This window comes from Phascolarctos cinereus, unplaced genomic scaffold (assembly GCF_003287225.1).
Source record: "Phascolarctos cinereus isolate Bilbo 61053 unplaced genomic scaffold, phaCin_HiC Scaffold_4;HRSCAF=312, whole genome shotgun sequence".
In the NCBI taxonomy this organism is placed as follows: domain Eukaryota; kingdom Metazoa; phylum Chordata; class Mammalia; order Diprotodontia; family Phascolarctidae; genus Phascolarctos; species Phascolarctos cinereus.
This window is the reverse complement of record NW_027555847.1, coordinates 373,190,228-373,214,299: the sequence shown is the minus strand read 5'-3', so window position 1 is coordinate 373,214,299 and position 24,072 is coordinate 373,190,228. Positions and strand designations below refer to the sequence as shown.

The following is a 24,072-nucleotide window of genomic DNA, read 5'->3' as shown; positions in this document are numbered from 1 at the left end:
GTTCATGTCAAGGAATCTCCCTGTCAAAGACAGAACCAGGACATGCTTTCAATTCACTTAAACAAAACAGTGTCTCCCATGAACAGGATATGATTAGTCAATGTGATCATTCTGACAGAGGGTCCCTAGGAATAGAGTCTCAGTCTCACTTGTATTGGCTGGTTTTGCCAGGGTCTTATTTGGAAGCAGGGGAATGCAGATCAGTCTGGCCATCCTTGTCACCCCAGTTATCACTCAGCAAAGCAACCCAGGTAATTCCCATAATCCTCATACACAGAGGGAGAAATTAGGGGAGGTGTGGCCTCTGTGGGGCCATGGTTTCTCGGCTGCCCCAGCAGTCAGGATTGTTCCTGTGGGTCTTGCCCTACCTTTGTCAGCTCGTCTTTCTCCTGGGTGTGGATGTCTTCGAGTATCTTCCTCTCTGAGTGGGCTTTCTGCAGCTCTGCCCGGAGGCTCTCAATCTCCTCCTGGAGACTCAGCCGCTGGCTGTCATCCCCACCCTGGCTCTCCTGGTATCTCTTCAGTTCTTTCTTCAGCTTCTCCATCTCCATGTTGTGGGCAGAGGTCACCGTGGACAGCTGCTCTGTCAGGCTCCTGAATTCTTTGTTCTGCAGGGAACAACAGAGCCCCCTCTCCAGCCTCTCCCCAACAAACGGGAAAAGGAGAGAGAAGGAGAGAGGAAGAGAGGGGTTACATTGGCCGGGCAAGGGCATGAAGTCTAAGAGAGGAGAAACATCCCAGGCAGAATAACACTTCAAGGTTATGACATGCTTGAGAGGTTTCCCAGTGTTTCACTAATAAAACTCTGGGAAAAAGAATACAAAGGAAGCAAACAAATCGATATCAGCATCTTTAAAACAGTCTGAGATGTTTATGAGATATCTCCTGAGCTGGAAGCTGGCTGACAGCTGCCATTTGGGGATGGCAGCTAGCTGGCTCGAAAACCAAGCTACATCATGCTGAGGAGATTCCAAGAAAAAGACTCACCACTAGACTTGCTCATGCTATAGCCTTTCACTGTTTGAGTTGTTCTGCTTTTTCCCCCATGGGCCCCACTCCTACCCTGGGAATCAGTTGGCACAATGGGCTGCAACCTAATCTCTGACTCCCAGACAAAGGACCCCTTCAGGAACAATCCCCCATCTCCCTTCCCCCATCCCCACACCACTACCACCACAGAGCCCTTCTGACAGGCCTTGTTACTCATTCCCCCCACCTGTTTGTAATTACCCATCCTCTGAGGCCCTCTCTGGCTTCATTACCCTATCCTTTCACCAAAGGGGTCCAAGATGCCACAGATCAGTCAACCAGTCCATCAACTGAAGCTATTTTCAACACCTGCATGTTGCTAAATGCTGAGGTGGGGAAGAGGCTATAGAAGTAACATAAGGCACAAGCTCTGGGCTCAGGTAGCTTACAGTCTAGCTCTGTGGGGATGACGTGCACCCACATGCAACAAACAGAGAATACCATGAGATTGTATTGAATTGTGTTTAAGTTGTAAAAGAAAGACTGCAAAATGCTGGTCAGGATCAGCTGAAGCAGTTAGCTCAATGGAGGAAGAAAGGGAGCAGGAAGGAAAACATGCCAATGCATTACTTAAGCAACATATCCATTGAAAACCTTCACTGCTACACACTCCCAGAATAAATGAAAAGAATGTGCTATTTTGGCTGAGAAGCATTCTGAGGAGCTTGTGCTTAGCTTTTCAGTATTATTCACACAGGAAATAAATGCAACCAACATGCTCACGTTATAAATGTTAACACACAAAACTGGCACACAGGCACCCAAGAGCAGATTCTGGAGAGACCCAAAAATGAGAAAACCCAACCAGACAGACAGCTCTATTCTACAATGAAAGGGGTAGGAAGTCAGATAAGGTTTGGTGCTGGCAACCAGTGATAGAACAGCACATGTCCAAGAGCCCAGTTCTCTGATAAACTGGTGACAAATTAAGCTTTAAATTCTATATTTTTTCCAGTAACCAGCCAGGATGTAGAAATCCCATCACAATGATAACCTCTAGTTACTACCCAACATTCTCACATGTCCTATCTGGTCTGAATATCCGCCTTGCTCTCAGGAATCGTAAATAATAATAATAAAAAATCCCATTACATTGTACCCACTTGACAAAGTAATCTCTTGTGACTTGTTCCCAATCTTAACTAGGGCCATTTCTGCAGGAGGTTTTTGGGAAAGAAACACGAGTAGTGATTGCAGTATCCACCAATTCACTTTGACTTTTTCTATTTTCAACCTATTGTTGTTGTTGATCTTTCATTCATGAAGAGGACCAATGATGTCATGAGGCTTAATTGGATTTAAGTGAGGCAGAGCTGTGCAAAGTCATCAGCCTCACTTTCTCCTCCAGAATCACAGGAGTCCAAAGGAGCCTGGGATGTACCAGAGGACCCTGGCCTTTCTAAATTAAGATCTTTCCCAGGTCTCTATTCCTAGTTGATGGGAAGACCATTTATCCTGGCTTCCCAGCCAAGGATGTCTGAATCACAATATCATCTACAGTATCCTCTCAAGTCCAATAGTTTTGGAAGAATGCAGCATGTGAGAGCATGTACAGGGTGGTTCCTACAGTGATTTTCCATTCATGGCTATAGCAGGTAATGAATAATTAGGTGAGGAAAGTGGGTATCAGGACTGGGCACAAAGGAGTGGGACAGAATGGGCCAGAAAGACTGTTAAATTTTCAGGGTGAGCATTTATACCTCTGAAATCAGGAGTTTAGAAGTTTACAAGTCAGGGCTTGATGCATCCTGTGTACACAGCTGTCAAACATTTACCAGCACACCTTTGGTATAGTCTTGGTGTATAGAGGTACAGGAATGAAGTGGGCAGAGCACACATCAATTGTCCCACCCTGGACATTTCTACAACTTACAATTCCTGGGAAATTACTGCCCATAGAATGTTAATGTTATGACATCAGTCAAGGTAATATTCAACATGTTTCTGTAAGTGTGTAAGCATTCCAGTCTTCTAGCTTTACATTCTGCCCCTTCAAATGAGACCAGATACAACTGCCCATAGTATCTATCTGTCCTCTCTAGCCTCCTTAAAGCACTTAGAGTTTACGCTATATATTTTGTATAGGGAATTTAGTGTAGTACAAAGAGGTATGGATTTGGAACCAAGAGACTTGGGTTTGAATCTAGATTTCACTGAGTGATTCTGGGCAGGCTCCTTAACTTCTCTGAGTCACAGTTTCCTAATCGGCAAAATGGGATAATACTTTCACTACCTACTTCCCAGGGCTATTGGGAGGCAAAGACTTTGTAAACCTTGAAGCGCTATCTCAATCCCTCACTCTTTTTAAAACCTTCAAGGGCTCCTTCAGTGCCTCTGGGATAAAACGCAAAACTTCTTAGCCTGACATTTAAGACCTTTCTCTTATTTATTTATTTATTTTTGGCTAGGCAATGGGGTTAATGGCCCAGGGTCACACAGCTAGTAAGTGTTATGTGTCTGAGGCAAGATTTGAACTCAGGTCCTCTTGAATCCAGGGCCAGTGCTCTATCCACTGTGCCACCTAGCTGTCCCCAAGACCTGTCTCACTAGTGGCTTTCTTCCTCCTCCTCAATCAGTCTATAAGCATTTATGAAACATCTGCTACGTACCAGATCCTATGCTATGCGCTGGGAGTAGAAAGACCAAAGAAAAACAGTCCTGGATCTCATGGACCTTAAGTTCTTAAATTCTACTCTCACTTCTGGGTTCCTATAGAACACAAACTAGCCACCCTACAGTGGTTATTTATCACTTGGCTCTACGAGGTGGCAAGTGATTGAGAGGTAATAAAGGCATCAACAGAAAGCCTGGTTTATTCTATCAATCTGGCAATGGTCTGATTTGAGGATTAGTCTCGGACACTTTCTTCTTTTTTGTGTGTGTTAGAGGCAGTCTTATTTTTTAATGAGGCCAAACAGAGGGTCCCTAAACTGTTAATGGATAAGCTAATGCCATGCCCCAAAACACCCTTGAGAAGCACTTAGAGGTCAAAAGGATTGGAAACATATCATATGCTTCTGAGAATACCTGTGCCTCAGGGCTTGCTCCTTGATGAATGTCTAAGAGGAATGGGAAAAGAGACGACTGGGCACCTGCTTCACTAAATATTATCAAATGAGACAAAATTGGTAAAGTGTTTAGTATGGTGCCTGGCACATAAAAGGCACTTGATAAATGCTTGTTTTTTTCCCCATCCCCTTAATGATCAATACCACCATCATCCCAAACCAAATCACTGAGAGCAATGCTTATGGATATGGCTTCAGTATGACATAAAGGAAGATGCAACATTATGTTTGAAGACAGAGAAGGAATCTCAGAATCAGAAGGGATGGCCCATCAGAGGCCACCTCTTCTAACACATATGTGAAAAGGAATCCTCACTACGGTATACTAGGACAATGATGACAGCTAGTACTACTGCTACTTCTACTACTGCTGCTACTACCACTATCACCACGACTACTATTACAGCACTACTCCTATCACTACCACTGCTGCTGCTGCTACTACCACTATCACCACGACTACTATTATACCACTACTACTATCACTATTGCTGCTTCTACCACTACTACTGCTTGATGTGTCCTGCTCCTTGATGTGTACTACTACTGTTACCTCTGCTACTATTATACCACTACTACCACTGCTAATGTTATTACTATTGCTGCTATTACTACTACTTCCACTGCTATTACTTCTATTGCTGCTACTACTGCCACTATTGCTACTCCTCCTACTACTAGTGCTACTACCGCCTACCATTTATATAATGCCTGTACCAGGCATTGTGTTAAGCACTTTACATCATTATCTCATTTGATCCTCACAAAAATCCCAGGAGATAGGTCCTATTATTATGCCCATTTTACAAATGAGGAAACTGAGGCAAACAGAGGTTCAGTGGCTTTCCATAGGTCACTTGGGAGGCTCAGTTTGAACTCAGGTCTTCCTGATTTCCGGCCCAGGACTCTATCCACTGCATCACCTAACTGCTAAGGACATCTGACACAGCCTTTGTGTGAGAGCCTCTGATGGAGGGGAGCCCGTTGATATTATCTGACATTTGTATAGAGCTGTAAGGTTTGCAAAAGCACTCTACATACATGATTTCCAGCAGCTCTCAGACTGTTCTTCACTGTCAGGAAATTTTTCCTTACATCAAGCTAAATTTGTCTCTCTGCAAATTCCACTTACTGGTCCTAGTTCCATCCTCTGAACAAATCTAATCACTGTCCCACATGAGATAGTTTTTTTCAAGTACTTTTAGACAGATCTCCTGTGTCCTGAGTGTTCTAAACATCCCTGATTCCTCCAGCTGATCCTCATATGAATGGCAGGCATAAAGGGGGGAGGCTGACTAAGGATGTCCCCCACACAGTGGGATGGGCCCAGAGACAATGGACATGCCCATTCCAACCTGTAAAGAAACTCATAGGGTGAGAGATGTAGGGCTGGAAGGTACTCGGAGGCCACCTAATCCAGCCGTGCCATTTGACAAATGAGGAGCCTGACACCCAGGGAATTTAAATGACTGGCCCAAGGTCACACAACTAACAAGCACCTGAGGCAAGATTCAAACACAGATTAGTTTAATGAGCCTTCCTCAAGTGTTTGAGAGTTTGGGGATTAGATTTTCTGCAGACAGAAGGGGATTTTTGGAGAAACAAAAGGATCACTCATATGGCTCCTGCACCTAAAGAGCAAAGCTACAACATACGAGGCAAAGGATCTGGGCCTCGCTACCCTCTTGCCCCTCATTTCTATAGCGAGTTATTCAGACTGGTTTGATGGGATGGGTGCTGCCTGACAAGAGGCTCCAAAGTGAGTTTACCTTCCTAATGGAATCTAAACTCCATGGAGCTCCTATGAGCCTGGAAAGGATTCTGTAGAATTCGGTGGGAGAATTCATCAGCATTGCTCTGCTGGTAACCTTGAATTCAGTTCTCTCAAGGGGAATTATGGCCTCCAATGAGCCCTTTTAGTATTTTCTGTACTTTCTGTAGGGTAAAATAAAGGAAACACTCTACCCCATATATGTTTATTACCTTGAATGCTTGTACAGAAAAGGGGACCTCTTTTTTCCATGTGTATATAAATCTAGACAAAAGTTCTATTTGGAGATTTATTTTCATAATTCTGGATGGAGACAAAAAGAGCCAAGGGAAAATGAAATTTTAAGCCTGTCACTGAGATTGGAACAATTTTGTTTATGTGCAGAGTCTTAGGGATACTTTGGTCACAGGTTACAAATGGACAAGAAGTGAATTTAATATTTGAATCACCTCATTTTGGACACTTTCTGGCTTGTCAACATCCATCTTAAAGTGTGCCGTCCAGAATTGAACGTAACATTCCAGATGTGGCCTGACTAGGCCAGAGCACAGGGGGCTAACTGCCTCCTTATTCTAAGAAATTTGCCTCTCGATGCCCATCAATTGGGGAATGGCTGGGCAAGTTGTGGCATATGAATGTAATGGAATACTATTGTGCTATAAGAAATGATGAACAGGCTGACTTCAGAAAAACCTGGAAAAACTTGTATGGTCTGATGCTGAGTGAAGTGAGCAGAACAAAGAGGACTTTGTACCCAATAACATCCACGTTATGCAATGACTAAGATTGTTAAACTGAACCCTTCTCAGCATTACAAGGATCTAAGACATCTCTAGAGGCCTTGGGATGGAAAATGCTGTCCACATTCAAAGAAAGAACTATGGAAGTCGAATCGCTATCACTGATTTTTACCTTCTGTTGAGTTTTGTTTCATCTTTCTGATGGTTCCTCCTACTGGTTTTAATTTTTACTTACAGCTTCACTAATGTGAAAATATGTTTAATAGGAATGTAAATGTAAAGCCTATATCAGATTGTGTGCCATCTTGGGGAGGGTGGGGGGAAGAAGAGGGAGAAAAATTTTCAACTCAAAAGCATATGGAAGTGATTGTTGATAAATCAAAATAAATTAATAAAATTTAAAAAAAAAAGAAATTCACCTCTCAACAGAGCCTTCATCTTTTCTCCTCACTGACCTCTTGGGATGCAAAGAACCAACTGAGAAGAAAGCTGTTAGTACTAGACACTCCTATTCAAAGTTCTCCTTGTTAGTGTGGTGCTCAGACAGAATAGTCTCTATTACCTCCTCAGGGTTAGAAGCCTAGTTACTCTGATTTGCCATTAAGGTCTATGGTTGTTTGAGGGGACCATCTCCATAGCTATCATTTCAGATAAGCTTCATGACCTGGGTATCTGATGTTTCCTGGGCTGGCGGCAATTGGTCAGAGACACTGATATACTTACTGGCAAAAAAATAAGGAGGCTCAAAAGCATCTATGGACTCCCTGTGCTAGGAGGGAATTATGCAGACTCAGCCCCTGCCCTCTTAAGACTTTGTTCTAAGATAAGCAACATTGATCCAGGAGAAGGCACAAGTTGTCTTCATTCCAGTAAATAAAAGTTCTCTGAGGGTAGATTTTTATTTTTGTCTCTGTGTTGCCAAGGCCTAGCAAAGGGTCTGGAACATGCATGGCAGGCACTTATTAATAAATGCTTGTTAAGTGACTGATGTACATAAAACACAAAGGCAGATATGCCCTTTTTGTATGGTGTTATAGTTTAGTAGACAGAACTCTGGCTTAGAATTCAGAAGACTTTGATTTTAACCTCATTTCAACCAAAGACTTGAGTGACCTTAGATAAATAACAACCTTCTGGCATGTCAGTTTCCCCTTCTGTAAAAGTAGGGACAACAATACTTTCTCTCCCCAGTTTCCTCTCAGATACTGTGAGGCTTGTGTGACATCTTGGATTTATACAGCATTTTATACATGAGCACATTTGAGCCTCAACTAGCCAGCGAGGGAGGTGTTATTAAAATAGGTGAAAAACAGTTTGATAAACCACTCTGTAGACACAAAGGATTACTATGAAATGGGTAGTCAACAGATAATATTAAATATTTACATTAGGTACACACTCAGGGGTGAGTAAACTAGAGGGGTGGTAAGGAGGAGAGGCCCCTGTGAATTTCATACTCAGAAAAAGACTGGTGAACGTGACTGCCTCCTTAAAAAATGCCACTATAAAAGGCCAACAAGCCCCCCAGCTAACCGTTTGAAGGTACAAATCTAAGGATGCCCTGGGTCTTAGCTGCCTCCTCATCAAAGCTCCAGAGGCAAGAGACATTCTTTTGACACATCTAGAGCCTTGACAATTGGACCTCTGGGGCCTAGCAATGGATTTATACTAGGAATCCTTAAAGAGAGAGCTTGGACAAGCAGGTGCTTTGCCTCCAATCCCCTTCTCTGTTTTCAGCTGCTATCTCTGGACATGTGATGCTTTCCAGATGTGTGCCAGGCAGGAAGCGGGAAGCAAAACACTTTTTTTTTTTATAAATTAAAGCCTTTAAAAATAGAGCTTTTAAAAAGTGCCTGTCTTTGGTTTTTTCAAGCATGTGGATTGAAAATGCCTGGTTTATTTATTTTTAACCTTCCAAAGACAATTTGAGAACCAGAAGGACATTAGCTGAGCAAAGGAGGAGATGAATTCGCTATAACTGGTATTTAAGGGCCAGACCTGTAGAGTCTTCAGAATCCGTGGTCATGGTATAGTGAAGCAATGGAGCCTAATGTTGCCCTACCTACACTGTGGTGCAGGGTGAATAGCTAATGTCCTAATCACTCAGCTCGCCTTGCTGGCCAACCTGTCACATATGGCTCCAGGAGAACTTTACCATGGAGATGGCGATCTCGCTACTAAGATGGGACTCCTCAAGAACTTGACTTTGCAAACCTCTTCCTTCTTTTCCTTTCCAGACTAGACTCTTTATACTTTTCTTCTCACCACCTAACTGTGCATACTTGCCATGTTCTCATAGTCCCCACCAACACTATAGCTGCCTCCTTTCATCTTTCTCCACCATGTAAGAAGCCATAAAAAGGCCATGATTGGAATGTACATTTAAACAGAACAGTTTGTAAATAGGTCTAGAAAGACAAAAATATGGTCTCAGTATTAGCACTCTGCTGCCACTTGGGCATTTATGAGATACTAGGGCAGTTTGTCTACATCTGAATTGGATTAGCAAATTCCTTGCCTCAATGGGGTATCATGAATATCTAGAACTGGAGGAGGTTCGCTGTGATCCTTATGGATGTTGATGGTGCTCACTCCCAATTCCCTATTCCTCTTTCCTCTCTCTTTGTCCCTCTTCTCCTCCCCACTTCCTTTGAATATACTGGAGTCCCTCAAAAGATCCTGCAGGAACACAGTGTTGTTGTTACCTTTGTCTTGGATTATTGGCTGCATGAACTAATTAAGCTTATGTCTAGCTCCCAACTTTAGTATACTGCCTTTGGAATGCTTGTACGTGACTACCACTTAGAAAAAAAACACACAAAAATTCATATTCAGTGATAAGAAACTCAACACTTTCCTCAGTTTATATTCTTCTACTAGGCTAGTTCAATTTCAATTTAATTCAACAAATGTGTTATCGAATGCTTGCTATAAGGAAGCCACTGACCTAAATTTGGAAAGAGTGCCAAGCCTAGAGTCAGGAAGATTTTTGTGAGTTCAAATCCAGCCTCAGACACTTACTAGTTGTATGACCCTGGGCAAGTTACTTAACCCTGCTTGCCTCAGTTTCCTCCTCTGTAAAATGAATTGGAGAAGGAAATCACAAACCACTCCAGTATCTTTTCCAAGAAAACCCTTACGAAGAATAGGACACAACTGAAAAATGACCTAACAACAAAACAAGAGATTTCTTACTGATGCTATAACCTGCAAACACATTGTGAACTCCGAGAAAGAAAGGGCTTTTCCAAGTAATTGTTAGTGTCCTGTGCCTAACAGCACAATAATCATTTCCTCATGCCTAGTAAAGAGGCAGACTAGGATTCATGCTAAAGTAGGGTAACAGTAAGCAAGCATATGAAGAAAGAGAGAAAGAGAGAGAGAGAGAGAGAGAGAGAGAGGTGGGGGGGAGCATGAGCACACGCATTGTCTCTACAAGTAGACTGCAAGCTTTATAAGGGCAAAGATTGGGTCTTATGCTCACTTGTATCTATCACAAGACCTTCAACATGGAAAGAGCTTAATTCATTTAAGTTCATTTGACTGATTGGTTGATTAAGGTAGAATAAGGGAAAGGCTTTAAGATCAAATTGAGATAAAACTTTAGATTCTTGAATTAATTTCTTCTTGATGTCACTCAGTGCCTTGAGATTAATCATTTTGTCTTTGTTTTTCCATTACCTGGAACATAGTGTCTGGTGTCACTCAGTCAGAAAATAAGCATTTATTAAACACTTACTATGTTGCCAGGAATTGTGTTAACAACGGGGGGAAGGGCGGGTACAAAAGACAAAAGTCAAATGATCTCTGCCCTCAACAGATTCTGCTGGGATCTACAGCAGAAGAGGGAAATCTACTAACCTTTTACCCTTTCCCATGTAGCTTTTATTGAAGACCCATTATTCTTCTCCAGCTATCTCCTTCAACATATCCAGATCTGGGGCAGTTAGGTGGCACAATAGATAAAGCACCAGCCCTGGAGTCAGGAGTACCTGAGTTCAAATCTGGCCTCAGATATTTATAAGCTGTGTGACCCCGAGCAAGTCACTTAACCCTGATTGCCTCCCCCAAAAAACAAAAACCAAAAAAATCCAGAGCCCTAGAAAGTCTGCTGATGGTGCCCAGGGCAGGACTGACCTGATCATCAATCTTCCTCTGCAGCTGAACCACTTTGTTCTCCATGCCCACGTTCAATCGCTTCAGGTGCTCAGCAGAGCGGGCTTCGATCTTGAGAGCCTTCAGCTCCTGCCTGGCCTTCAGGCGCCTGAAGGCACACTGGATAACAATGGCCGCCCTCCGAAACTGCAAAAATCTCCTCCTGGCCATCCAGCCCCGGGCATGTTTCTGGATCCTGGTGGCCTTGTGTTCCAATAGGATCTGGTGAGAGACAAACAAAACCTCAGACGTGTTGCTGGGATTTCTCAGTCAAGATAAAAGGAAAGACAACGGATGGGAAAAAGAGCCAAATTTCTAAGATTAAAGAGATTTCAAGGTCTGGATTTCTGCCAAGTTGGAGAAGGTTTGGGAAGTGGGATAGAGTTTCCTTGCTAAATTACACAGCGTTTTCCCTCTCCTCTCTTTAATTTTAAGAGTTTAGTAGTTGCCCAACCCATAGACGAGTTTCAACAATGTCAAGAAAGCTGCTGGAAGTTTCTGTTTTCTTAAAAAAACGATCAAAGAATCACAAAGTGATTGCCCGACATCTAAGACAGCACCTAACCCTGTACTCCCATTTATTTATTTTTTAGATTTATTTTTTTATTAAACAATTTATTTATTTAGTTTTAGTTTTCAACATTCACTTCCATAAGATTTTCAGTTTTTAATTTTCTCCCCTGCTTCCTTTTACATATTAGAAAAATGAAGGCAAGAAAGGTGAAAAACTACCTAAATGGTGGGAGGGAGGGAAGTAGAATCCAGCCCTCGTGACTCATAAGTCATAGTCTTTCCACTACTACAGTGCACTGGCTCCCCCACTTAGGGACAACCTCAAACCTTTCCCTCACCCCTAGAAATAAAACAGCATCACTTTGTCTACTGAGTATTCCAGATCCCTCTTTGTTGCCTATATACCTTTTGCTACACATATACTTTCCCTTTCCAGATAGTATACACCAAGGATCCAGTGTGCCCTCCAGCTCATTCTTTTACTCTCTCCTCTGGGGTAAGCTCAGAGCAAAAGACATCTATGAATATGTGTTTGGTGGTCTCCTAGTTCCCTTGACCTTTACTAGAGCTCTTCATGATGGCCACCTATCAGGTGGTTAGTACTACCTACCAAACTCTGCCCCCCTCCTGACCTCATTCCCTCAAGATATCATATGGGATTGTCAACAATCCCCAGGACTCTGTCCGTAAAAAGTCCTCTTGGTGGCTTAGCACCCAAGACACAAGAATCCCTCTAGGCTGCTTGTGATGGGGAGAGGGGAGGAGAAGGATTCATCCAGCACTGCCTTATCCCAATTTTTTTTACTACATTTAACAAACATTTTGGTTTTCTCTCTTATTTTATTTAGAATTAATTCTGAACTTTTCACATGAGGGATTTATATCAGATGGCACAGTGGATAGAACTCTGGGTCTAAAGACCTGAACACTTGAGTTCAAATAGTCACTTACTTGCTGTGTAATTCTGGGCAAGTCGTTTAAACTGTCTGCCTCAGTTTCCTCAACTGTAAAATGGGGATAATAACAGCATCTACCATCTAAGGTTGTTGTGAGGACCATATGAGATAATAATTGTAAAGCACTTAATCAAGCGCCTAGCAATACATTGTTGTTTGTGTTAGGTTGCTTTTCAGTCATGTAGACACTTCGTGACCCCATTGGGGGTTTTCTTGGCAAAGACACTGGAGTGATTTTCCATTTCCTTTTCCAGCCCATTTTATAGATAAGGAACTGAGGCAAACAAGGTTAAGTGACTTGTCCAGGTTCACACAGCTAGTAAGTGTCTGAGGCTGGATCTGCACTCAGGTCTCTCTGACTCCAGGCCCAGCACTTTATCCATTGTGCCACCTGGCTGTTGCCCAGTACATAGTAGGTTCTTAATAATTAAATTCCACCACAGAAATGTAAGTAATTATTTTGTGGTCCTCTCTCAAGTTTCTCCCATTCCATCCTTCCAGCATTTGGGGGGGGGTAAGAGGATAGGGGGAGAGGGTAGAGGGAGGAGGAGGTCTATCCAGTACCTGGCGGTAGGCTCTCCGTACAAACATGCCTCGGGTAAAGGCCTGGATGGTGACAGTAGCCTTATAGGTCCTTCTATAGGCTTGCCGGACCCTCTGCATCCGATACTGTTTTTGGATGACAATGGCTGCCTTGGTTTTCCGCAGGTGCTCAGCCAACCTGTAGAGCCAAGATGGATGGGCAGCATCAGAGAGATCCCTTACCTCATTTGAGTTCCCTAAGATATATTGCATGAGGAAGTCCTTTCTTTCCTAGGAAGCTTCACCAAACCCACTTGTCACTGTCATTGACTACAGCAAGGTTCTCAATGCTCTCTTTAATTCTGTATAGCATCATTAGTTACTTTAGTTGTATCAATCAACCAACAGCTATTAAGTGCCTACTATGTGTTAGGCTAAGAATTCAAAGGAAAAAATAATGAACCAGTTTCTTTTCTTAAGGAGGTTACATTTCATTGGGGGAAATAGTATATGCACATATAAATATATAAAGAATATATGAAAAAGTAAATTCAAGGTAATTATGGGGAGGGGAGCCAAGAAGAGGCATTAGCATTTGGAGGTATCAGGACAGGCCACATAAAGATCAGATCAGTGGCTCAGTTCCTTGAACTGAGCTTTATATATTCATCCCTTCTACCTTCTCTGGTAATTTTTCCTTTTCATAGCATTTATCATGGTACATGATCAGTAGGTGTTTCTGTTGTATCTAACTCTCTGCAACCCCATTTGGGGTTTTCTGATGTGGTTTGCCATTTCCTTCTCCAGTTCATTTTACAGATGAGGAAACTGAGGCAAATAGGATTAAGTGACTTGTCCAGGGTCACACAGCTAGGAAGGGCCTGAGGCCAGATTTGAACTCACAAAGATAAGTCTTCTTGACTCTAGATCTGGCACTCTATCCATTGTGCCTCCTAGCTGCCCAACCAAAGGCAGAGCCATATTCAGGTAGTATAGGGCACTAGAAGGAATAATGGACTCGGAGTCAGTAGACATAGGTTTAAAGCCCAGCTCTAAGCACTTGCTATCTGTGAGACTGCTGGCAAGTCACTTGACCTCAGTTTCTTTGTCTATAAAATGGGGACAAATCATACTTGTAGTATCTATTTACCTTACCCTCAAATACTACGGAAATATGAATTACTAATATTTCCTTTCGTATTCTTCCTGCACTGTCTTCATAGCGCTCAGGACAATACTGTGCACATATAGTAGTTACTCAGTCTCCTTTGACTGCTTGGTAGAGAATGTTGGTGAATTTTTAAGTGCTTATCCTAGATAAGATATCCTTTCGTTTCACAAAGAGGAAAGTGATGCAATGGAATAGTAGTACTATTCAGAGAGAGTTTCTCAACCACTTGACATAACAAAAACAAATATCAGCATGTTTGGTTTATGCTCAGTTCTGTAAAGGGCTTAAGGTTATACACGGGGGGAAGTTAGAAATAATGCTCTGAATTTTATTTCAAATCAAGCCTGAATTAGGCTTGTAACACAATAGAGGGTTCCTTCTTGCTCTCTGAGGTCAAAGAGAAGGAGGGAAGGAGAGGGCAAGAGAGATAAAGACATGGGAGGGAGGGTGAGAGAGAAAGAGGGAGAGCAGGAAAGAGGGAAGGGGAGAGAATGGGGGGAAGAGAAAAGAGAAAGAGAGGCAATACTTTTTATTGATTACTATTGCTTCTTGAAGTAAATCCCTACTTGAAAGCTAATTGCTCTAGAATTAATGCTCTCTAAATGCTTACTTTGGGGAAAGATCTAAGAGAGAGCAAAGCATTCCATATAGAGACCCCTTTCCCCTACTCTCAGGTTACTACTGTTATTATACTACAACAACCTAATGATACTAGTTAGAAGAAGAAATTTACATTTTCTTAAGATAATTTATCTGTATAATATAAAAAGCACTGACTAGGGGTCAAGAAAGCTCGGGTCAAGTACTGGCCCTGCTATTATCTAGCTGTACAACACTATATAAGTCCTTTTAACCCACTGGGCCTCAGTTTCATCATCTGTGAAGTGCAGGGGCTAGACCCAGTGACCTTCAAGGTCCCTTCTAACATCATATGATTTGGCAAAATTTGGAATATGTATTATCTATGTACATTATAAGTGTGTGTATATATATGTATATACTATATATGTGTATATACATATATAAAACTACATGTTTGTGTATAGATACATACATATACATACACACACACATAGTTTTAATGCAAAATGATGAGTGGGAGAGCTGTCAGTGATAAAAAGCTTAGGGCTGCTTCTTTTTTCACATTAAATATATATATTTTAAATATATGACTTTAGCATGGTAAGAGGCTGATTATAATGTTACATTATAGAGCATTTTAAAGTTTGACTAGAACATAAAGTATGTAAAGGGGAATACTGTAATAAGCAATAAGCCTAGAGAGGTAGATTGGAGCTATCTCAGTTCTTTTATCCTAGAAGCAAGATGGAGCCCATGAAGCTTCTTGGGAGGAAGATGGTCAGGCTATGCTTTAGGGATATTGTTTTGTTAGTTGTGTGAAGGATAGATTAGTGAGGGGAGACCACTGAAGTTTGAAGCCCAATTAGGAGATTATTGCAATAGTCCAGGTGAAAGGCAATGAAGGTCTGAAGTAGGATAGTGACCATTTGAATGAAAAGAAGGGATGTTTCTCTAAAATCTACGAGCCTATGAACCTATGGATGCTAAGAGGAGTAGTGATAATCAAACAGCTCTGCTTATGGGGCTCTTTATCAATACAAAGGCCATACTTATATGTTCAATTGATTCTCATGTCATCCCTATGAGATGGGAAATACAAGTATCAATATTCCCACTTTCTAGCTGAAGAAACTAAGGATATTTCACCTATATTATGACAGACCCCAGCTTCTAAGTACTAGTTGTTACTAAGTAACAACTTCAGTTGTTAATGCTGTGCATTGGGTGATTAGGGAAAATTCATGGGAAGAAGTGGCACAAGCTACCCTGTAAAGGCTCATATTTGGGGGGCATGGATCATTCCAAGGGGAATAATTTAAGTGAAGGAGTATAACATCAAGTGGATGCAAAGACAGTGACAGAGACTTATCTACCTGATGGGAATAGGGACTTCTGTTGGAAAGAAGAAGGCTACAAAGCTGGGTAAGCAAAGTAGAGCCAGATTATAGAAGGCCTTGGAAGTTGGACTTGGCATGAACCACTGTGGCATCACAAGCAAGAGGAAAAATATGCGGTGAATTGGTTCGGCAGGGATTGCTTACCTGCGTGCAAGGTATCCCCGGGTGTACCTCTGCAGAGTTAGGGTGGCCCCTCGCAACCTGCGATACTTCACTTTCTGTAGCCAGCCCCGCACAGTCTTTTGGATCATAATGGTGGCTGCCCGGACTTTGTCCGCCCGGAGTTTTTCCAGGTATGCTACCTGGCCTGCCCGGAAAAAGATTTTGGTGCGGCCAAACTGGAATGCATCAGGATCCTTTGAGAATCAGGGAGGAAGTGATAAATTATCAGCAAGGCTGTAAAGCAACATTCACAGAACACCTAGAGCAGGGCTTCTTAACCAGGGACCCACAGACCCCCATGTGGTCCCTGGATAGATTTCAGGGGTCTATGAACTTTTAAAAATATATTGTGATAACTGTATTTCAATATAATTGGTTTCCTTTGTATTTCTATCTATTTCATTTTATACATATGAGAAGGAGTCCATAGGCTTCAGAAAACCAGAGGGGTCCATGATATGAAAAAAAAATGTTAACAACCTATAACATGTAGGCTCTTATTTCCTTTTCTATTCAGAATCCCTTTCTCAAATTTTATTTTATTTTTCTTTAATAATTACTTCTTTATTTTTATTTTTCATTTAAAATTTTTTTGGAACTCTAAATTCTTTCCCTCCTTCCAATACCTCTCCCACCCACTGAGAAGGCAAGCAATATGATATCAATTATATATGTGAAATTATGTAAAACATTTTTCCATATTATTAATTTTGCCCCCAAAAGCAAGAAAAACAAAGAAACAAAAACAATTTTACTTCAATCTGCACTCACACTTCATTAGTTCTTTCTCTGGAAGTAGACAGCATTTTTTTTTATCATGAGTCCTTTGGAATTGTCTTAATCAGAGTAGCTAACTTTCACAGATGATCATCCTTACAATATTGCTATCACTATGTATAATGTTCTCCTGGTTCTGCTCACTTTACTTTGCATCAGTTCATATAAATATTCCCAGGTTTTTCTGAAAGCACCCTGCTTGTAAATTCTTAGAGCACAATAGTATTCGTCACAATCATATACCACAACTTGTTCATCCGTTCCCCAATTGACAAGCATCCTCTCAGTTTCCAATTCTTTGCCACCAAAAAAAAGAGCTGCTATAAATATTTTTGTACATAAAAGGTTTTTTCCCCTTTTCTTTGATCTCTTTGGGATTTAGACCTAGTAGTGGTATTGCTGGGACAAAGGGTATGCACAGCTTAATCTTTTCTCAAATTTTGGAAATCCTTCATCTTTCTACACATATTCAAGCCTTTGTACAGATATTCTGAAATGATGGATAATCCAGAAATAATTTTTATTTGGTTTTGGAATGGATATGATGTTGTTTTGGCCACATGTCTATCTTCCTAATTATATTTATTTAAGTTCATCCCAATTAATGGTGAAAGGAAGGCAGCCCAAAAGAATGTTCAGAGGCTAGGGAGGAATAATTCTATGATTAATCATTTGGCTGAGGATAATTCATAGATTAGATAATACACAGCTGATTAAGGCTTGATTATAAACAAAAATTTTCCATGTTCACTTTCCTAGCATGTAGGAGGTGAGAAGAGTTCAAGAGTCTAAGACAAATATCCACCCTCATGCACGGAACATTGGATGCAAAGAAGAAAGGAGAAGAAAGAGGAAGAGGAGGAAAAAGAACAAAACAGATCATAGAATCATTTTAAGTCATCATTCTCTGCATCAAGTTTAAAAGATTTGTAGGAAACCTGGACAAGTAAAAACAAGTGGCTGAACTAGGGGAAATCAGAGCTTTCAGCAGACTAAGGTGATGGAGTATAATGGGAAAAGCACTGTATGGAGTCAGAGATTTGGGTTCAAATCCTGTCACTATGTATTTGTGTGACTTTGGGTAACTTGCTTGATCTCTCTAGGTCTCAGTTTCATCATCCGTAAAATGAAAAAGTTGAACTAGATGGCCTCTAAAGTTTATTCAAGGTCTAAAACCTATAATCTTATGGTCCTAAAATTTCTGCTGCCCATTTCTTTTAAAGTGGACCAAGCCATGCCTCTGGCTGGTGGTATCTGTTTTCGTGCTTGATGTAAAAAATGCTATATTGTGTTGTGTGACTTTGGTCCCTTTGTCAATGCTCTACTAAGCATGTCCAGTCAATATGTCTAGAGATGATAATGTGGACTCCATTAGGGGAAGAGATATGGAGTTTCTCTTTCTTTCTTTTTACTTATTTATATGTTTATTTATTTATTATGGCTTTGCTTTTATTAATCTTTATATTCAAGTGCCCATCCTGAGTTGGATACACAGTGGTCCCTCCCCTAAATAAATATTTGAGGAGACCAGCAGCTGCACAGGGCCTAGAGGGCATAAAACAGAAGCTCTGGCTTCCATTTTGCTGCTCCCACCTGGGTAAGTTTCTTTCTCAGTGTGAGGATCTTGGCCTTGCCCTCAGCCAGTCCTGGAAGTCAGGAGATGATAGCAGCAAAAAAGGCCAGTCTAGCTGAGTCAGGGACTGATTGAAATCTTTAACTCACAGGCTCTTGGGCTTAAAGGGTACCTAAAGGCTTGAGGAATCAGAGTTGTTGTGGTCTTTATGCTAAAGGGAAGAAAATTTGAGAAGGGCCAGAGTTGCTTGTCAGCCCATATTTCACTGGTTTAGCTATTACTGTAGTGCAGAAGCCAGCACTTCTAATGTGCCATGTAATTAATGACTGCGTTTTTGTTTGTTTTAGTTCTGATTTTGAAAATCCTAAGAAGTGAATAGTTGGTATATTATAGTTTTCCATACATTCTGAGTTACTTCACTGCTCTGAGACTCAATTTTGTTCAGTAAAATGATGGGGTTAGACTAAATAATGAGTAATAGCAACAACAACAATTATAAAAAATAATAATAATTGCTAACATTTAAATACTGCATACTACAGGCCAGGAATTGTGTTCATTTTATAATTATTATCTCATTTGATCCTCATCATCATAACAGCTAACATTTACATAGTGCCTACTGTGTGCTAAGTGCTTTACAATTATTATCTCATTTGATCCCCACAACAATCCTGGGAAATAGGTACTGGTATCATCCCCATGTTACAGATGAGGAAACTGAGGCAAACAGTGGTTAAATGACTTGCCCAGGGTCACACAACCAGTAAGGATCAAAGCTGTTTTTGAATTCAAGTCTTCCTGACTCTAGGCCCAGTGCTCCATCCACCACATGACCTAGCTACCCTAGTAATAACAGCTGACTTTACATAGAGCTTTAATGTTTGAAAAGCATTTTGCGTATACTATCATGTTACTCACAATAACTCTTATGAATTTGGATGCTATCCTTATCTGCATCTTACAGAGGAGAAAATTGAAGCAAACAGAGGTTAAGTGACTTGCCTAGGATCATGCAGCTAGTAAGTATCTGAAGTAGGATTCAAACTCAGGTTTTTCTGACCCTAAGTCCAGCATTCTATCCACTAAGATCATACGATCATACATTCAGAGTCATAAGGGACCTTGGAGTCCTTCCAGGAGACTGAAGCCCAGGGAGGTCAAGTGATTTGCCCAAAGTAGTAAGTATTAGAGGTAAGATCTGAACCCAGGTTCTCTGATTCCAGACACAGTACTTGTTCCAACTTAACACACTCTCCTTATAAAACTTTTCAAACAAGGTCCTTAGAAAATTCTACTGGCAACAACTAATAATTCAAGCATCTCTAAGAAGACACAGAGAATCTACCTACAACCCCAGATACCTCCAAGCTTTCCAGTCACCTGCTCCTTATTCCTGCCCACTTAGCCTGAGGGGGAACTCAACATAGCCTGCATCCAGACGTGGAAGTGAGAAAGGGCACACAATAATCTCCTTTGGAAATTTGTTCCAATTTAACTAGCTTGTTTCTACTGAGGAATGGGAATGGCTCCTTGACACCAAAGAAGTTGGGGAAGGAGTCTTTGTCTTTATTATTTATATACTAGCACCTAGGAGAGAGCTCCACATTCACTAAATATTTGGTGATTTGAACCTGAATGGAAATGAAATTAAGAAGGAAGAGTAGGGAATCCTTCCATTTCAATCCATCAGGAATCTCAAATCCATAGGATTAGTCATAGTTTCATAGGACTTAGAGTTGATAAGACCTTACAAATAATCCATGTTTCTTTGCTTGGTACTTAAAGTCTTCTGGGCAATTAAGTGATACAGTGGATAGAGTACAAGGTCTGCAGTCAGGAAAACTCTTCCTGAGTTCAAATCTGGCCTCAGATGCTCACTAGCTGTGTGATCCTGGGCAAGTCACTTAACTCCTATTTGCTTCAGTTTCCTCATTTGTAAAATGAGCTAGAGAAGAGAATGGCAAACCACTCCAATATCTCTGCTAAGAAAAACCCTAAAGGGATCATGAAGAGTCAGACATGACTGAAAACAACTAAACAACAATGTGCTTTATAATCTTTTCCCAATTTACCTTCTTACACTTATCTTCTACTACTCCCCAACATCAAATTTCTGCACTAGTCAAATTGGTGCCTTCACTAGTTCATGTAAATGCCATGAGCATTCCCATCACTTCTATAAAGTCTTCCTTGATGATTTTGTCCTATTGTGAGGCCTCTCTTCTAATTTACAGCCTTTGCTATTTGAACCACCTAATTGGTGGCTCATGATACTCTATGACATGCTTACCCTAGAATCAGAGGATGGCAGAGCTGAGAAGGACATTAACAATCGTCTAATTTATCCCAATAATTTTACATAGAAATAAAGAGAGGCCCAGAGAGGTGACATGATTATCCCAAAGTCACAGAGCTAAATGGCTGAGCGTAGGTTGGAACTTATATTTTTCTTCTCCCAGGTATATGACTTAAAAAGATTGGAATTTCTTGTACTATTGTTTAATTTATTAAATGTATCTTGCCCTATACACAATAAGTAGTTAATAAAATGTGGGTTGATGGTGACCACACATAATAAGTATCATCTGTCATCTTGTATATTGGGGATATATTTTAAAGCAAAGAGGTAAAAGCAGTTTCTCTATATCTTGTTTCCATAGCAGAACATATAATTTTCTTAGATTGCAAATTCCTTGGGGGTAGACTGTGTCTTATCAAAGATAATAAGATCAGATCATATATTTTGACCTGGAAGGGATCTTAAAAGTCACTGGTCCAAACCACCACCACTACCATCCATTTGTAGATCAGGAAATTGAAACACAGAAGGGCTTAGTGATGTCCAAGGTCACACAAAAAAGTAAGTTTCTTAGGTGAAATATGAATCAAAACATTCTTTTCTTCAAGACTAGTGCCCTATCCATGCTGCTTCTCCTACAAATCTTCAGTTCTACAGTGGTATACAATACATAGAAGATGTTCAGTAAAAAAAAAAATAGTTGAGTAAATGAATGAACGTAAATTCAAGCTAGAAGGGAAGTCCAAAAAACAATGTGGAGTAGGTAAATTCTAACAAACTTTGGATGTTTTCCAAATACCATCTCCTCATTCTCCCCAGCCCCCTTCCCCAAAAAGCCCTTCATGTAGGTGGACTTGGTTTATAAACATTCACTCTTTTCCTCCCTCAATTGGAAGGAGACAATAAATAAAAAGGCTCCTTTCAGCTCCTGGGTTGCTTCATAATGCATATGGCCATTAAGAATCTGCCACTCAGCCAACCTATCATGTTTACTGCCATTTTTCTACTAATCATTTTATGGCATAATGTGCTTAATGCTTATGTTGGGATGAAGACAGGGAGCTGGCAGGTGCTGTCCCATTGTGATGGAGGGCTCTGCAGAGGCAGGCAGCAGAGCTGGTCATAGAAGGATAAAGGAGAAAAGCAACATGAAAGATGATAGAATTCAAATTCTTAAGTGAACTTTCTAAGGCTAATCCTCAGCCACTTACTGAGAAAGAATGAGCTATGGGATGCAATGAGCACACAGTGACTTTTCTTCTGATTGAAATAATAGCTCTCATGTCATGTCATGTTGTACTTATTCTAACTGCTTAATCTCAGACAACTCCATTCATTCATATATTCATACATTCATAGAATACCTAGTCTGTATGGAAGACTGTACTAGGTCCTCTAGGTGATAGAAAATACATTCAAAATGGTTCTTAAGGAGCTCAAAATTTAGTAATAGTGATAAGACAAATACACAGCAGTATATGCACCATCTCATTATTACAAACTAAGCCCTATACGAATGCAGAAATGGGAATAGGTGAACACTTCTAGGTCAGGTGATTAGGGAAGGCTTCATGGAGAAATTAACATTTGAGTTGGGTTTTGAAGGATGGCCCAGATTTCCATAGGCTGAGGTGAAACTTTTCCAGATTGTCGAGGACTGCTTTGGAGTGGATGGAGTGTTGGTAGGAAGTACTGAGTTAATTTTTTGCTCTGGACCTATGACTACATCAGCATGGAGGAATTCCTAGTAAGGGATTTCCCTTCGTCAACACAGAATGACATTTATTCTGCAATTTATAGTCTAAGAGCCCACAAATGGGGGCACTGAGAGGTTAAGTAATTTTCAGAGTCACAAGGCCAATATGTGATGGAGGAAAAGACTTAAGCTCAGATCTCCCTGACTCTGAGGCCAGCTCTCTCTTCACTATGCTATATTACCTATAAAATAAGCTAAAAGGGATATATTTTAAAATGTCAACTTTCAAGCTTTGTCATGGGATCAATCCATATATGGTCCACTCTCCTAAACCTGTGTCTACAGTTCTGGACAATAATAAATTAATAACGACGATAAACTTGAAGCCCTATAAATCCCACTATCAAAGAAAGATTCCATTCTGTTCAATGCACCATTAGTCCTGATGTATTTGGCTTCCTTGGAAAATGAAGGATTTCACATGAATGAAATTTTTAGACAAGTAAAGCATAGCTCTTTAAACACCAACTTTTTTTTTATTTTAGTGACTTTGGATCAAAATTATTTTTTTAAAAAAGTATAATCTCGGGGCAGCTAGGTGGCATAGTGGATGGAGCACCAGCCCTGAAGTCAGGAAGACCTGAGTTTAAATCCAGCCTCAGACCAAACACTTGACACTTACTAGCTGTGTGACCCTGGGCAAGTCATTTAACCCCAATTGCCCTGGAAAAAAAAAGTATAATCTCCTCCTCTATCTTCTAATAAAGAATTTGCTGAGCAAAGTCTCCTTTGCTTCTTCATCTCCCCAGAACTTAGCACAGTGCCTGGCATATGGTAAGTGTTTAATAAATGCTTGTTCATTCCCTTTCTCTCTTTCTTCCTCTTTTCTTCCCTTCCTTCATTTGCTTTTCCTTCTCTTCCCCCATTAAAATAGAAGCTGAGGGCAGGAATCATGCTTTCCCCCCTTGCTTTGCATCTATTGCCTGGAGCATATTAAAAAATGTAATAAATGCTTGTTGATTGATTCTTCTGACGAATCAAGGCCATCATAGGAAAATCAATTATGATACTAGGCTGTGATACAGGAATGCCCACAAGGCCACTTTATGAGCTGTTTGTTGCTACACCTTATGGCTCTGACATTAAAAACTTTCATAGTTTTTTTTTTATTGAACTCTTCTAGAACTTCTGTGTCCTCCTCCCACTGTTGGCCATCATTTCTCATCAGCATCCATTTGTCCTTACTGCTTTTAATCTGTTGCCTCTGTGTGTGTGTGTGTGTGTGTGTGTGTGTGTATGTGTGTGTGTATGTGTGTGTGTATGTGTACATATATGTGTGTATATATGTGTGTGTATACATATACATATATACATATACATTACATATACATAGACATATGCATATGCATATACATATACATATATATGTATATGATTGAGTAGGGGCTTAAGGGTGGCTCTTTATAGAGTAGAGTACATTTGATTCACCATAAGTCTTATTCTCTTAGTTCAATGGCCCTTTCCCACTCACTTCCCATATATTCCATACAATTCAGGTGGCCGGAAGTCTTACTTACAGATAAATGGGGCATAGCTACATTGTCCATACTGAGGTAGGAAAATGAATTAATTCATCAAAGAAATATTTTTTATTATCC

General features: G+C 40.7%; 1 protein-coding gene across 1 annotated transcript in view; it reads right to left on the bottom strand.

Annotated features, from left to right (window-relative positions):
- Positions 1-24,072, bottom strand: part of MYO5B (myosin VB) — a 536,371-nt gene that overhangs the window by 86,505 nt on the left and 425,794 nt on the right. Inside the window, exons 19-22 of the mRNA XM_020972319.2 lie at positions 16,049-16,260; positions 12,797-12,953; positions 10,746-10,985; positions 369-608 (exon numbers count right to left, since the gene is read on the bottom strand). Coding sequence (XP_020827978.1) covers positions 369-608; positions 10,746-10,985; positions 12,797-12,953; positions 16,049-16,260 — 849 coding nt within the window. The remainder of the gene's footprint in view (positions 1-368; positions 609-10,745; positions 10,986-12,796; positions 12,954-16,048; positions 16,261-24,072) is intronic.